At 38.8% G+C, this 14,068-nt stretch overlaps 1 protein-coding gene across 5 annotated transcripts in view; it reads right to left on the minus strand.

Moving 5' to 3' along the window:
* Positions 1–14,068, minus strand: part of ERG (ETS transcription factor ERG) — a 117,962-nt gene that overhangs the window by 72,436 nt on the left and 31,458 nt on the right. For 4 of the 5 annotated variants that reach the window (XM_081004457.1, XM_081004460.1, XM_081004458.1 and 1 more), the window contains exon 2: positions 6,209–6,295. In XM_081004457.1, the coding sequence (XP_080860583.1) occupies positions 6,209–6,247 (39 nt within the window). In that variant the 5' untranslated portion in view covers positions 6,248–6,295. Of the gene's footprint in view, positions 1–6,208; positions 6,296–6,877; positions 6,957–14,068 lie in introns of all 5 variants that reach the window. The other variant, XM_081004456.1, reaches the window with a different exon arrangement.

Here is a 14,068-nt window from a genome sequence, read left to right on the forward strand (position 1 = left end):
TACTACTAGTAACAGTAGTACTACTGAGCATCTGGGTCAGAATTCAAAATGAGGAATTAAATATTTTTAATGGCTGGTTGGTAACAAAATACAGTAACTTCTCATATGTTCAATGTTCAACAATATAATGGCTCCTGTAGCTGCTCAAATCTCTCCCCCTCTCCCTCTCCCCCCCTCTCTGTGTGTGATTCAAGTTAACATCTAAAGGGGATAGATTAAAAAAAGTTTGCATTAGCAACTTCTGTGATTTGAAAAATTGCATATTGCTGGGTTTTCCTATCACAGAAGTAGCTAGCCTCTGAGATATTCCAGGAGTCTATAATTTGGTAGAAAACCCATATACACAGTTAATTACAGGAGATAACATTTGACTAAGTTTTATTCAGAGTTCAAATACATTGAACTTAATAAATATAACTAGGTCCATTAATTTAACTTTGAGTAAATGAAGCTGATTACAACCTAAGGTAATATATATCTTCATTTCCCCAGTCGCTCAAACACAGTTCTTGAGAATTGTTCATTAAAGCTAAATATCAGAACCTGGCAGAATGAATGTTCTCCATCTCCCCTTGTCTTATTACCCACAAACCAAATGGAATCCTTTTGGACTCAAAGCAGCAAAGCGCTCTGTATTCCTTGACTTGTCTTCACAGCAAGTCATGGGACAGTTCCATTTCTTAAACTGCCAATACAATGATCCATTTTACCTGCTGAGAACCAAGCTCATCCAACAACACAATTCTGAACATATTCACTTAGATGTAAGCCTTGTTCAGTTCAATGAACTCTGAAATTTCCATGTGCACCTAGGATAACTAGAGTGGTTAATCAATAGCATTATCAACCAAACCAAACCAAACCAAACCAAACCAAACCAAACCAAACCTCCTTTACACAGAAAGCTAAAGGAAGGGTCAAGTGATAAAGACTAGCTATACGCTGAGCATTGCTTCTCTCCAAAAGTACCATCAAAAAAAGTATTTTCCACACCAAATCACTGAAAATAGAACTTGGTACAACTTGCCTTCTTTTACAAATGAACAACATCACATTGAATTATCATTAGTACAACGTGTTTCTATAGTTACCACTACTTGTTCCTTGTTTTTAATGAACAGTAGAACAAAATAGTCACATGAAAGCCAACATAAACTGCAATGAGAATTGCACTTGCAAAAGGAATAAGGCAAGTTCTAAGGCGGTCCTAAGAGGGTTTCTTATTCAGCAAAATAGCTATAAGAGGAAAGTAAGAGAACAAAAGAAAGAGGAAATCCTTAGTCAGCTAAGAGAATGTGAGAAAAAATTAATAACAAATCCGAAAGATGAACAAAACATAAAAATAATAAAAATGTTACAAACACAGTATTCAATGCTAACAAGTCAAGAAATTGAATGGAAAATTAAGTTAATGAAACAAAAATATTTTGAATCAGCTAACAAAACAGGTAAACTATTAGCTTGGCAACTGTGAAAAAGGCAAAAACAAAATGTAATAAATAAGATAAAAATAGAGGAACAATTGATAGAAGATCCAAAAGAAATAAAGGAAAATTTCCTCAAATTTTATGAGAAATTGTACAAAAAGGAAGACGAAGAGATAACCCGGATAGAAGAATATTTAGAAGACTACAGTGGGAAGACCATAACAGAGGAAGAAAGAACTCAATTAAATAAACCTATAAAAGCAGAAGAGATCCAGGATGCGATAAGGAAGATGAAACCAGGGAAAGCCCCGGGACCGGATGGACTGTCAGCTAAATATTATAAAGTATTAGAAAACCAACTAATGCCAGTGCTATGTGACATCATGAATAATATATTAAGAGGAAGTAGGATACCAGAGACATGGAAAGAGGCCCACATTACGATGATCCCTAAACCGGACACGGATAAATTAAATATCAAAAACTATAGACCTATATCACTATTAAACAACGATTATAAAATCTTCGCAGAGGTGATGGCAAACAGACTCAAAAAATGCCTAGTAAATTTAATACATAAAGATCAAGCAGGATTCCTCCCAAATAGGTTACTCAAAGAAAATGTAAGGCATATCATAAACATCATTGAATATCTGGAGTGTAAGAATGAGGTACCTGCGGCACTGATTTTCATCGATGCAGAGAAGGCATTCGACAATGTCTCATGGCTGTTCTTATTAAAAAGTATGGAGAAAGCAGGGCTAGAGGGCGAATTTATGGAAGGAATAAAATTGATTTATTCGAACCAATCTGCTAAACTGATTATAAACAATAATCTAACAAATTCATTCAAAATTGAAAAAGGAACAAGACAGGGATACCCTCTATCCCCGCTTTTATTCATTATGGTATTAGAGGTAATTACGAACAAAATAAGAGCAACACCAGAGATTCGAGGGATCAAAGTTGGAACGAAGGAATACAAACTAAAAGCGTAAGCAGATGATCTGATGCTATCCCTAGAAGAGCCGCAGAAAAGTGTTAGTAAGTCCTTGGAGATATTAGAAGAATATGGCAAACTATCCGGTTTTAAATTAAACAAATTAAAGACAAAAATGTTGACTAAAAATTTGGGAAAAGATGAAAGAGAAAAACTGGAGATACAGAATGGAATCAAGGTGGCTAAAAAAATAAAATATTTGGGAATTTGGCTAACTACAAAAAACATAAATTTAATTCAGGATAATTATTCCACAACATGGAAGGAGATTAAAAAAGATCTATATACGTGGAACAGAGTAAAACTTTTGTGGGCGGGAAGGATGGCGGCAATAAAAATGAACATACTCCCAAGAATGATATTTTTGTTCCCAAACATCCCAGTGATAAGAGGTTCCTCAATGTTTAAAGATTGGCAAAAAACTCTTTCGAAATTTATATGGCAAGGGAAAAGACCGAGAATTAGATTCAAATTACTCACAGATCGGAAAGAAAGAGGGGGATTCTCGGTACCCAATCTGAAATTATACTTTGAGGCCTCCTGCCTCTGTTGGATCAGAGATTGGATTAATTTGGAAAACACCGATCTGTTAGACCTAGAAGGCTTCAACAACAGATTTGGTTGTCATGCCTATTTGTGGCTAAATAAAGAAAAGGTACATAAAGGTTTTTCAAACCATATTATTAGAGGGCCACTATATGAAGTTTGGGAGAAAAATAAAGAACTTCTGGAATGGAAAACACCCTGGTGGTTATCACCAATTGATATTTTAACAACCAAAAAAGCAAATATGGAAGGAGAAAAACTGACATATGAAGACCTACTGATAAGATCAGAGAGTGGATGGAAAATGAGAACATATGAGGAGTTGAAAGCCAAATTAACAGGCTGGCTGCAATTTCATCAAATAAACGCAGTATGGAAGGAAGACAAAAAAGTAGGGATAAACGAGAAAAAATCTAAATTTCAGATAGAAATAATTGAAGGTAAATCCAAGTTATTATCTAAAATGTATAACATATTATTAGATTGGGATACTAAGGATGAAGAAATAAAGGAGGTCATGACAAAATAGGCAATGGACTTGGGATACAATATAGAATATGATGTGGTTGAAATTATGGACTAGTGGAATGAAATTCACGGCATGTGTCTTACTCAGAGAAAATTTGGAAAAAATGATGTATAGGTGGTACATCACACCGGCAAAACTAGGGAAAATGTACAAAACAGGAAATAAGGCTTGCTGGAAGTGTAAAATCAAAGAAGGCAATTTCTACCATATGTGGTGGACCTGCAAAAAAATGAAGAAGTTCTGGGAACTTATTTATAATGAGTTAAAAAAAATATTTAAATATACCTTCCCTAAAAGACCAGAGGAATAATTGGGGATGAAATCAAAAAAGAAGATAAGACATTATTCCAATATGCCACAGCCGCCGCTAGAATATTAATTGAACAAAATTGGAAAAGTCCAAATACCCCAACGATCAGAGATTGGCAAACAAATTTTTTTGAATATGTTGATTTAGCAAAAATGACACAAAAAATCAGAAACCAAAAAAATACAAAGTTTATTAGTGACTGGAATAAATTTATGGTATACCTTGAAGGAAACTATAGAGACCTAAAAACTATAGCAGGTTTGATATAAGTCTTACGACGCGTAAACCATTAACAATTAATAGCTGCAGAAAAAAGAAAGAATTTTTATTAAGAAGCCCAAAATCGGGAGGGAAGGAGGTCAATGGGTATGTAGAGGAAAGGTTTAAATATCTAAAGATATAAAGATTCAAGGAAGAAGACAAAGAACTGTAATGGATGTTATTTTTGTGCTATGTATGGATATTTCTTTTGAATTTGTTGATTTGTTTTTTTTCCCTTTTGGTTTTTTTAAGAGAAACTCAATAAAAAGAAATTAAAAAAAAAAGTTCTGACCTTTCCAAAAACATTTATAGTCTTCTTTCTCATTATGAAAAGTTTAGGAAATTTTCTGGTTTGGTTACCTTTTTAAGAATGAAGTTCAAAGGAAAAATAGATACGCTAATGGCAAAGCCTTTCCTTTTCTAACAGGCATACAGTTCTTCCATTAAACTGCCTTTGTGTTTGATCCCATACTTTACTAGCAAAATCAAACCCTGTTAAAATGCACATCTTGATTCAGTACAAGCAACCCAATATTCATTCAAAAAGCTGTAGTGATACAAGCTTCAAGTAAGTGAATAGGATCTAGCATGCTCAGTGTTTTATAAACACGTGGAAGTACTCGTTTTTTAAAATGCATGTTACATAAAAGCACATAGATTTCCACTTTAAAGTGACATCTCCGTTATAGGAGAAGTCATTGTGTTTAGACCTACCAAGGCTACGCACTCATTCAAACATTCAGCACTACAATATCAAAAGAATACAAAGAAGGGAGAGGAAATTCAATTCAATCTGTACTGACGGGCTTCAATCACACTATTACATTTTCACAATATTTCTCTAGTGGTATCTGTAACTTTACAGGCTGTGCCTTGTTACACAAGGAAGACACAATGCAGGAATGTGCAGCAAAATGACAATAGAATCATGTTTTATTAGGAAATGCAAAAGCAGGACCTGCAACAAAATGTAGTGCATACCCACCCTTAAGAAAATTCCTATTGTTCATGGCTCCCGACCATTTGTCTGAGATCAAGTAAGTAGCCTAAAATACAAACCCTACTGGTGTTTGTGGCAGGAATGCTCAGTGATTTTTCTTTTTCAATTGCAGCCTGGCCTGACCTACATCTTGAACATCTTCTAATTCTCACTCAAATGTGCAAATTCAATCAGTGACTCTAGTAGGCGGTGAAATAGTTTGCAAATACTGTATTCAATCTATAGGGATTAGCAATTTGAATATTATCAAACTAAAGCACAGACAGGAGTTTTCTGTGAGGTTTACTTAACTGATACCCTATCTAAACTTCTGGAACTTCCACACTTTCTGGAAAAAAAGACTTAATAGTTCAAAGCACTTGTTAAGGGACAGCTTTGGAAGATATAACCATGTCAGTTGTGTTGCATGCCTGTTTGTTCTGTAGGGTAGTGGGAAGATTGGGGCTGCATGGATCCATCATAGATTCACCCCAGTGGTGCATCTGTGCACCTCTAATTTTGCAGCCACCCAGCACCATCCCAGCACCATCAGGATAAGCTGCAGTTGTTGGAAGGCTCCATCACTATTGCAGGGAAATAAATACCGTATTTTTTGCACCATAACACTCACTTTTTTCCTCCTAGAAAGTAAGGGGAAATGTCTGTGCGTGTTATGGAGGGTATGCCTATGGTGGCATGCCTACGGATTTTCCTCCTCTAAAAACTGTGTGCGTGTTATGGTCGGGTGCGTGTTATAGAGTGAAAAATACGGTATATGCATAGCAGGTCCAGAACTGCCTCAACTTCTCATCTCATTGTATTTTCCTACCTGCATTAAACTCAAAGAATGCCAAGGCCACCATGAGTGACTTGAGAAAATCAGATACTTTTATGTAGCATAGAGAGCCACTTGGCCTTCTTTGATCTCTCCCTGACACGTTGGTGGCAAGTTCTAAGGCAGAAGGTCCTAGCTGGCTCCCCGAACAAATTAGATATAGAAGGAGCTCTAGTGGTAAGCAGGAGGAGGAGCAGAAGCTGTGTAGTATCTCCCCAATCCCCTTTCACTGGCCTTCTCTTGCCATAGTCACTTTTGGATAGACATTTAGCTAATGCATAATCAGCTGTCAAGAGACCTGGAAGCAAACATGAAATTTACCTTGATATGAGCTACTGGATCTGGGACAGTTTGAATCATGTCCTTTAACAGCCAGCGTATGTACCAGAAGGTCAGACCCCAAGGCAACTGTAGAGCCAAGAAGATAGAATCATGTCAGTACAAGATTTTTTAAAAAATATACTTTGTAGAGAAATATAAGACCATTTATAACCCAACTGCTCTACATACATAGAATTATTAAAATCAATATTGATTATATCAATTACATTCACATTCCATTTACAGAATTCTGAAGCTGCTGGGCTCATTCTTTTCTTTTCTTTTTAATTTATCCATTGATCTAACTCAAGACAATTCATAAATTGCCGGTAGTCATGCCTTGACAACTAACCAGATTCAGCTTATCTGTGCTGTAATATGTGAAGCAGGGGTACTAGGAGGTAATAGAATAATGAGAGATAGGTATTTCCACCAACACCCAAATGTCAGCTCTCTAAATATTGTGCTAAGCACTTTATAAATTAGAAACAATTATCTTCTTCCAAAGAATAATACGATAATTCATTCACTCATTGGCAGAAAAAACAAATTCAGGGGGATCCAAAATACTGTGAAAATCACAGGTGTATGGTTAAGGCGTTCAAGAAACCAAAACCTCCCTCAAGCATTCCCCAGTGTGAAATGATGTCACTGTATTCAGTATCCTACCCTCTAGCAATGAGTTGGAGGTACATCATGTTCTTCTTTTACCAGGGAAACACATGGGTGAGATGCAGGCCAATGACAGCTGGGGATGGAGGAGAAATTAAATTCAGTTCATTTAAAGGTGAATCAACCTAATTTGCACTTTCTAAAACTGAACTGAAACACAGCCATCTTTTGAAATTCACTCCTCTTTTGCAATGCAGTTCTTCAGCCAAGTAATGGATAGAAAAATGTACATACTAGATTAAAGTGTGCATAAAAATGCACATATGGGATCCTTTGGAAGCTGGAGTGGGATATACATTTAATTAACAAGTTTCTATGCATACCCACCCATCTATTCTATCTTCCAAGCAAATAGGAAGCATTGTCAGTGTTGAAGAACACCTTTCTGCCCAAGAAAACACTCAAGAAGGGTGCAAAGAGGACTTGTAAGGGGTGGGGCCTGGAAGGTGTTCAAGGGGCCAGCCAGGGATGAATTGTACAGTATCAGAAGCTAAGATGTCTGAGATTAGTGGGAGGGCGATCAGCTGGTGCTATGGGGAATGATATATTGTTGCTGTCTCTACATACATAGTCCATGTCCTTAAGGTTGAGAGACAATGGAGGGGTGTCCTTAATATTGATCTAGAAGCTTAAGCTGGTGCAGAGCAAACAACAGAAAGACTGGCAGGTAATGACTTATTAAAAGAATTGCACTGACTGCCATTATGCTACCTGGCAAAGTTGAAGTTTTTCTTACTAATTTACAAAGCCCTAATCAACTTGGTGAGGGACGCGGGTGGCGCTGTGGGTTAAACCACAGAGCCTAGGACTTGCCGATCAGAAGGTCGGCGGTTCGAATCCCTGCGATGGGGTGAGCTCCCGTTGCACAGTCCCAGCTCCTGCCAACCTAGCAGTTCGAAAGCACGTCAAACTGCAAGTAGATAAATAGGTACCGCTCCGGTGGGAAGGTAAATGGTGTTTCCGTGCGCTGCTCTGGTTCGCCAGAAGCGGCTTAGTCATGCTGGCCACATGACCCGGAAGCTGTACGCCGGCTCCCTAGGCCAATAAAGCGAGATGAGTGCCGCAACCCCAGAGTCGGCCACGACTGGACCTAATGGTTAGGGATCCCTTTACCTTTACCTTTACAAACAACTTGGTACCAAGACCCCTAAGAGATCGCCTTCTCCCCATAGATGGATTCAATTACTGGGGTTGTCAGATGAGACCTTCCTGGTGGTGCCATGTGTTCCACAGATTCATTTGGTGGCTAGTTGGAGCACAGCTTTTACTGACATGGCTCCTATTCTATGGACTATTCTGCCTCCCTAAATTTGGTAAGCATTTTTGTATTTTCAGTGTTTTCAGCCTGCTTAAACCTTTTTTTTTTTTTTTTTGGTTGTTTACATTTTGGCTATGTTTGCCACTGACACTTGAGTATCCTGTTGGACCTATTTTACTGTATCATGTATTGTATTTCTTTTTCCCCCCTATATACCACTTTGAGATTTTTCTAATTATCCTGTTAGTAAACATTCTAAATAAAATAATAAACAAAGCACTTTATTGTGACAAAGTCTTATATCTTCGGAGAACTCTCTTTTACTTAAGAGACCCAAACCTAATCCCAAAGAATAAAGGAAACTCAGTTTTAAAGATGTAGACAATCATTCACTGTGCAGGCAAAAATCCCGCTTATATGACCACTGGTGTGACTTCTTTGGGTATATAAAATTTCACACAAAAAATGTGATCTTGCTTTTCTAATGATTGATTGCTTTACAAATTAGCCAAATTTATTTTTTAACTGCAAAATCTTTTCTGGATTTAAACAACATTATCCATTGTTCTTTTCTTGCAGAGTGATTATTTTTAGCTCTTTAAATGTCATACATTAAAATATTAGAGTTTATGAATTGGAAAATGCCAGACTTGACAGATGATGCCAAAAAGCTGTTGAAAGAGGAGCTAGGCACACTTCTGTGTGGTTTTTATTTCACTTTCTTGGTTGTGTGGAACATTTTTATAGCCACTGGAAAAAATGTGACGATGTGACAAAGAAAATCGTAATAATGAACAATTGCTTATTTTTGTCATCACACTATGTGCAAATATTGCCACAGATGAATAATGCACACTATTATTAGGTACATATAATTAATTTTCTAAATATCTTTTTTTAAAAAATCAACTCAGTTCATAAGAAATTCATTCCTACCTTTATTACTATAAATAAGCATGTCCCCACAAACCTGTCTTAGCCTAATGAAAGTTGCTGAGCTTCCTGAAACTTTGCCTAGGTCACCTGGAAAACATGTATTTGATGAGTTTTAATAGATTCGGTGGGGTAAGTTATATGCCAGAGTCCCTTCTAATTCCTGGATCCAACAAAGGTTCAATTGCTGGCATAGCTAGAAAAGTTTCTTAGTAATGACCCCTAAGTACAGGCTGTAAGTTAACAAAGGAAATGGTTTTATGGCAGAAGCCAAATGGGTGGGAGCCCCACTCCTTCAACTGACAGTTAGTTAGTTCGAAAGAACAAAGACAAGAGTTGAGGTGTTTGAGCTATAAGTAGAAGCAGGAGGAAGCAGGCTGAGAAGCCAGAGAGACAGAGCCATGCCTGATCTTTGCTTGAATCCAAGACTGTGGCTGTGGGAGAAGCAAGACCTCCTTGGGTTGTTAATGCTGTGAGCCCCTTCACTGTAGACTCAGGTTTTATATGTGTAAATAAACCACATACCATAAAGACACCACAGTCTCCACTGTCCCTCATTCTGAGAAACCAAACCCTGGGTGAGCACCTGCAGCCCCTGGAATATCTCACCACTCGGAGACTGGGGTAGTGTTTAATAATATGTTTATATGATTGCTCTAATAGCCTGCTCCTGTAAGCTGCTATGACAACAACCAATAGGATCAAATATTAGAATCACATGGCCAAACTACAAAGAACCTGGGAGATAATGGCTAGACCTCTCAACCTATTCAAAATGAAGAGGAAAACTCTGAAAAGCATACATACGTAGGGATCAAATGGGACCAAAACAATGATGCTGTCGCAATAGAAGAGGGCTGTTTTACCTTTTCTTCCCACATTATTTTCCTGACTGAAACCTCTGCTCTGCAAAACTGCTAAAGCCCGGCTATGGTGAATGGGCGGTCCATTTACCATGCCTGTCTTTCCATCAAGAGGGTTAATTGCCACCTTTGTATAAGGAGTGGGTGGCTGAAAAAATGGTGTGTACGGAAAGGATTAGACATCTCCCCCCACACATTAGAGAGCCTCAGATAAGTCCTTCTAGAATGAATGAAACACATGAAACAACACAACTGATGGTCTGCACCCAGAGTCCCACTGAAACTGGTACTCATCTGACTCAGACTTTGCCATTACACAAACCCCCAGGAGCTCAGATATATTATATGTGCTCTTGATAGAATGCCAGAAATTCCCTGGGCCAGATTATTATTGGCTTTCTTAACTTTGCAGTCATAAAATACATAATTTGTGGCTGTAAATGGACTAATTTGTCATAAATTGGCATATTATGCAAACCTAAGCAAGGGTACTTCTCATGAAATAGTATCTGTCTCAAACACAATAAGCCATGTGAGCCTAAAAATGAGTGTTTATTTCATGGTCTACCTATCTACGCTTTCTGTTCTCTCATCATATGCAACCAAAAACCAAAAGAAAAAAAGGTTGGGGCGGAAGGTGCCCACTAGGAGGAAAATATTCTGAGAAACCTCATGTTTTGCCAGTACTATGACATCAACCCTGGCTTCAGACACAATTGAGCATGCCCACTCCTGTGAGAGGAGGCAGCTGGATGAGTAACAGTGGTTGCTATGTTAACCAGTGAACACTGAAAGAAAATCAATAGAGAAGCTATTGGAAGTGACAGCTGGTGCTGCAAGCTGCTGAAAATCTCTTTCCCCAAGTTGACAGAGATCTTCAGAGCCTGCATAAAAGGGAAAGCGGGAGTTACTGGAAACTTCTGCAAACAGGTTTGAAATCGCTACAAAGGGAACAACTGAAACCATTTTCAGGTGGAGCAACAGTGGTACCTCTGAACAGCACACTGGTTTGCATCCTAAGGTGAGTTAAGGAAGTTCACCAAAGGAAAACATATCATCCCTTCCTTCCCAATACAACTACCTGATTCTCCAAAAACCTCCTCTGGAGGGTCAGTGGGCCTGCCTGGACAATGTGAGATGGAATATGGAGACTAGAAGCCAGAGTCAACAATTTAGTCAGAGCTTTCACATCAATCAGGGAAGGGAACTGTTGGTCCTGCAAAGATCAGAGGAGACTGGGAGACTTCTATAGTCACAGCCTCTGCCTGGTTATCAGCTGTGTTGCTGCCTGGTTGTCAGTTGGGTATACTACCTCCAGTTGGGTTATTGCTTACATATGTCTCATCTCTTCCTCCTGAGAAGACCTGTCCTCCCAACATAGACCCTGTTTATAGCACATTCATCCTGTGAAATCCGGTCCACTTGGGCTTTTGTTCCTGAGACCCAGACAGCAATGGAGAAAATCAGGGATCAAGGAATGGCTCAGGATATAGTTATTGGGGGGCCAGGGAAAGCATCTCTGAGATGGGGCTCTTAGGACTGGTTTGGACTGGGCCCAGTTTCTCTGTGTCTTCAGCAGAGACAGAGAACTGTAGGAGGCAATCTTCTTGAGGTCTTCTCTCCAGGTCTGGGTGACTAGGATCCTAAGAGGAAGGCATAATTACTCAAAAATTGGGCTTGAATCCTTGAATACATTAAGTAAGCTCGTGGAAGAAGTGTTCCCACCCTCCTTCCACCAACCCATCACCATGCCTAATCCCACGTAGTTCACATCCCAACCACTACCCCAGTATAGCTTTTCAGAGGTCATGGGGGTCTGCATGGTGGAGAAGGAGATGAAAAATCTTTCCTTGATTTCCGACAAGACCTTCCTTAAACAGAGGTGCTATCAAAACAAAACTGGGTGGTTTTTGTTTTTTACAGATACTCTGTATGGTCATATTTTGCTTCTAGAAAAAATAAAAAAGATAATGATGATCCGGGAACTAGTGCTGGAACATTTTCTTAGACTCAAAAGAAACAGTTTATTTTAATTGGCTAATTTTTATTTTTTAAAAAGATCTGTGAGACCTGCAGCCAGAATATGCAAGCAAAGATCTGAGCCTTCAGTTAAGTTGGAATCACATTAGACTCAAAGTTTTCTAACAGTTTTCTAACAGCCACAGAGAAATTTGTAGGCCTAAATTCCAGTCTTCCTCAAATAAGCCGTCCTACTATTAGCAATCAGTTCTTTTCAACCATGTTAAGAGCTTGAAGGGGCAAACTATCAGCACAATCCTATGCATGTTTACTCAGAAATTAAATAAAAAAAACTAGAGAAAAGACCGCCATAATGTATGCATCACTAAGTGGATCCTTGTTCCTGCCTGCCAGGAATACAAAGATCTGTTCCACATAAAGGAAATGACCTAGGTCTAACTCTCACAAATAGCAGGTGACATGGCAAATCTGGCAGATAGTATTTCAGACTACAGTGGGGGTTAACATAACTGAAAGCATTCATATACAAATTCAGCTATTATTAGCATGAAAAGTTTCTGACAATTCAGCTTGGAGAACAAAAGTAATACTGTACAGTTTTGTTCCCATCCTTTAAAGCACACCTGGGCCTGCAAAGAGACATGCAAGTACAGTGGTACCTCTGGTTACGTACTTAATTCGTTCCGGAGGTCCGTTCTTAACCTGAAACTGTTCTTAACCTGAAGCACCACTTTAGCTAATGGGGCCTCCTGCTGCTGCACCACCACTGCACGATTTCTGTTCTCATCCTGAAGCAAAGTTCTTAACCCGAGGTACTATTTCTGGGTTAGCAGAGTCTGTAACCAGAAGCGTATGTGATCTGAGGTACCACTGTACTAAATGAGCAATACTAGTCCCTTGTTTTAAGAGGGATGGGCATGGGCTTCAGCTACCTCTATCAAGTGATATATTATTTATATCAAAAGGTGGGACTACTAAGAAAAGGGGTGGGACTTCTGGTAGAAAGGTGATGAGGCACCTGCCACTTTTTAGGTTGTGGAATAGTAGTTCCTCTATTTTTAAAATCATAGAATTGTACAGTTAGAAGGGATCCCTAGTTCAATCCCCTGCACTACAGGCATCTCTTGCCCAATGTGAGGCTCAAACCCATGACCCTGAGATCAAGAGTCTCATGCACTACAACTGAACCATGAGTCGTGATCCATAATCTTCTGCTGTTGATGGTAAAGGTACTAGCTACCTGATCTGTGCCATGCTTGTCATTCATTCAGAAGAGGATGCACATACACAGAAGCCTATTTCCTCACGCTAACTGGATGGAGGGGTGGGAGTGAGATTCAGATGGCCCAAAAATGCAAGTTGATAAATTGCCTTATTAGGAAATGCTCTCTTCGTCACTGAAGTCACCTGGGCCTCTAGTGACAGCCATGCATCTAGGAGCACCCCCAAACCATGTACCTGCTCCTTCAGATGGAGCACAACCTCATCCAGAGTTGGTACACAACCCAATCTTCAGACTTGGGCACCATCCATCCCTGGGGTCTCCATCTTGATGGATTCACTCACTGTTTATTTGCCCTCATCTAGACCATGTCTGTATCTAGACATTGTCTTAGGACATACTGAACCTCTTGGGGCTATCTACATAAACAGTGAACTAAATACTGAATCATCTGAAAAGGAGAGAGTAAAGCATTTTACAATATCTGTGAATAGTGATAATCCTTGCTCCTTCAAAAATCATTAGTACATTCTTCAGGTAGGTGATACAAGAATTGCTACTCAGTAGTATTCTCATTTATGTACGTGAATGAATACAGCTACGCAACCTTGCCGTGCTCCTAGAGATTCACTGAATGACTACATCTGTGTAGCAGATGCTCTGTAAATCCCTGTTCAGAATGTGGATGTGTGCGTAGAAGTCAAATTTCCACACTACAAGTTAGATAAATCTATTGCTTTATTTATATTCTAACCCTCACATCTTAAGAGAGGAAATGATACTAAAGTCAATTCTCCTACAGTAGGAACTTTAGGCAACAACCTGTAAAAGGTTATTATTAGACCCTTTCATCTATCTTCCCCCCACCCCAAGACCACATTCTTACTCAAAGCTATATAACTTGGATTATGCATCCATATGAAATGCAGTGC

This window comes from Podarcis pityusensis, assembly GCF_964106645.2.
Source record: "Podarcis pityusensis genome assembly, chromosome: 4".
Lineage (NCBI taxonomy): Eukaryota > Metazoa > Chordata > Lepidosauria > Squamata > Lacertidae > Podarcis > Podarcis pityusensis.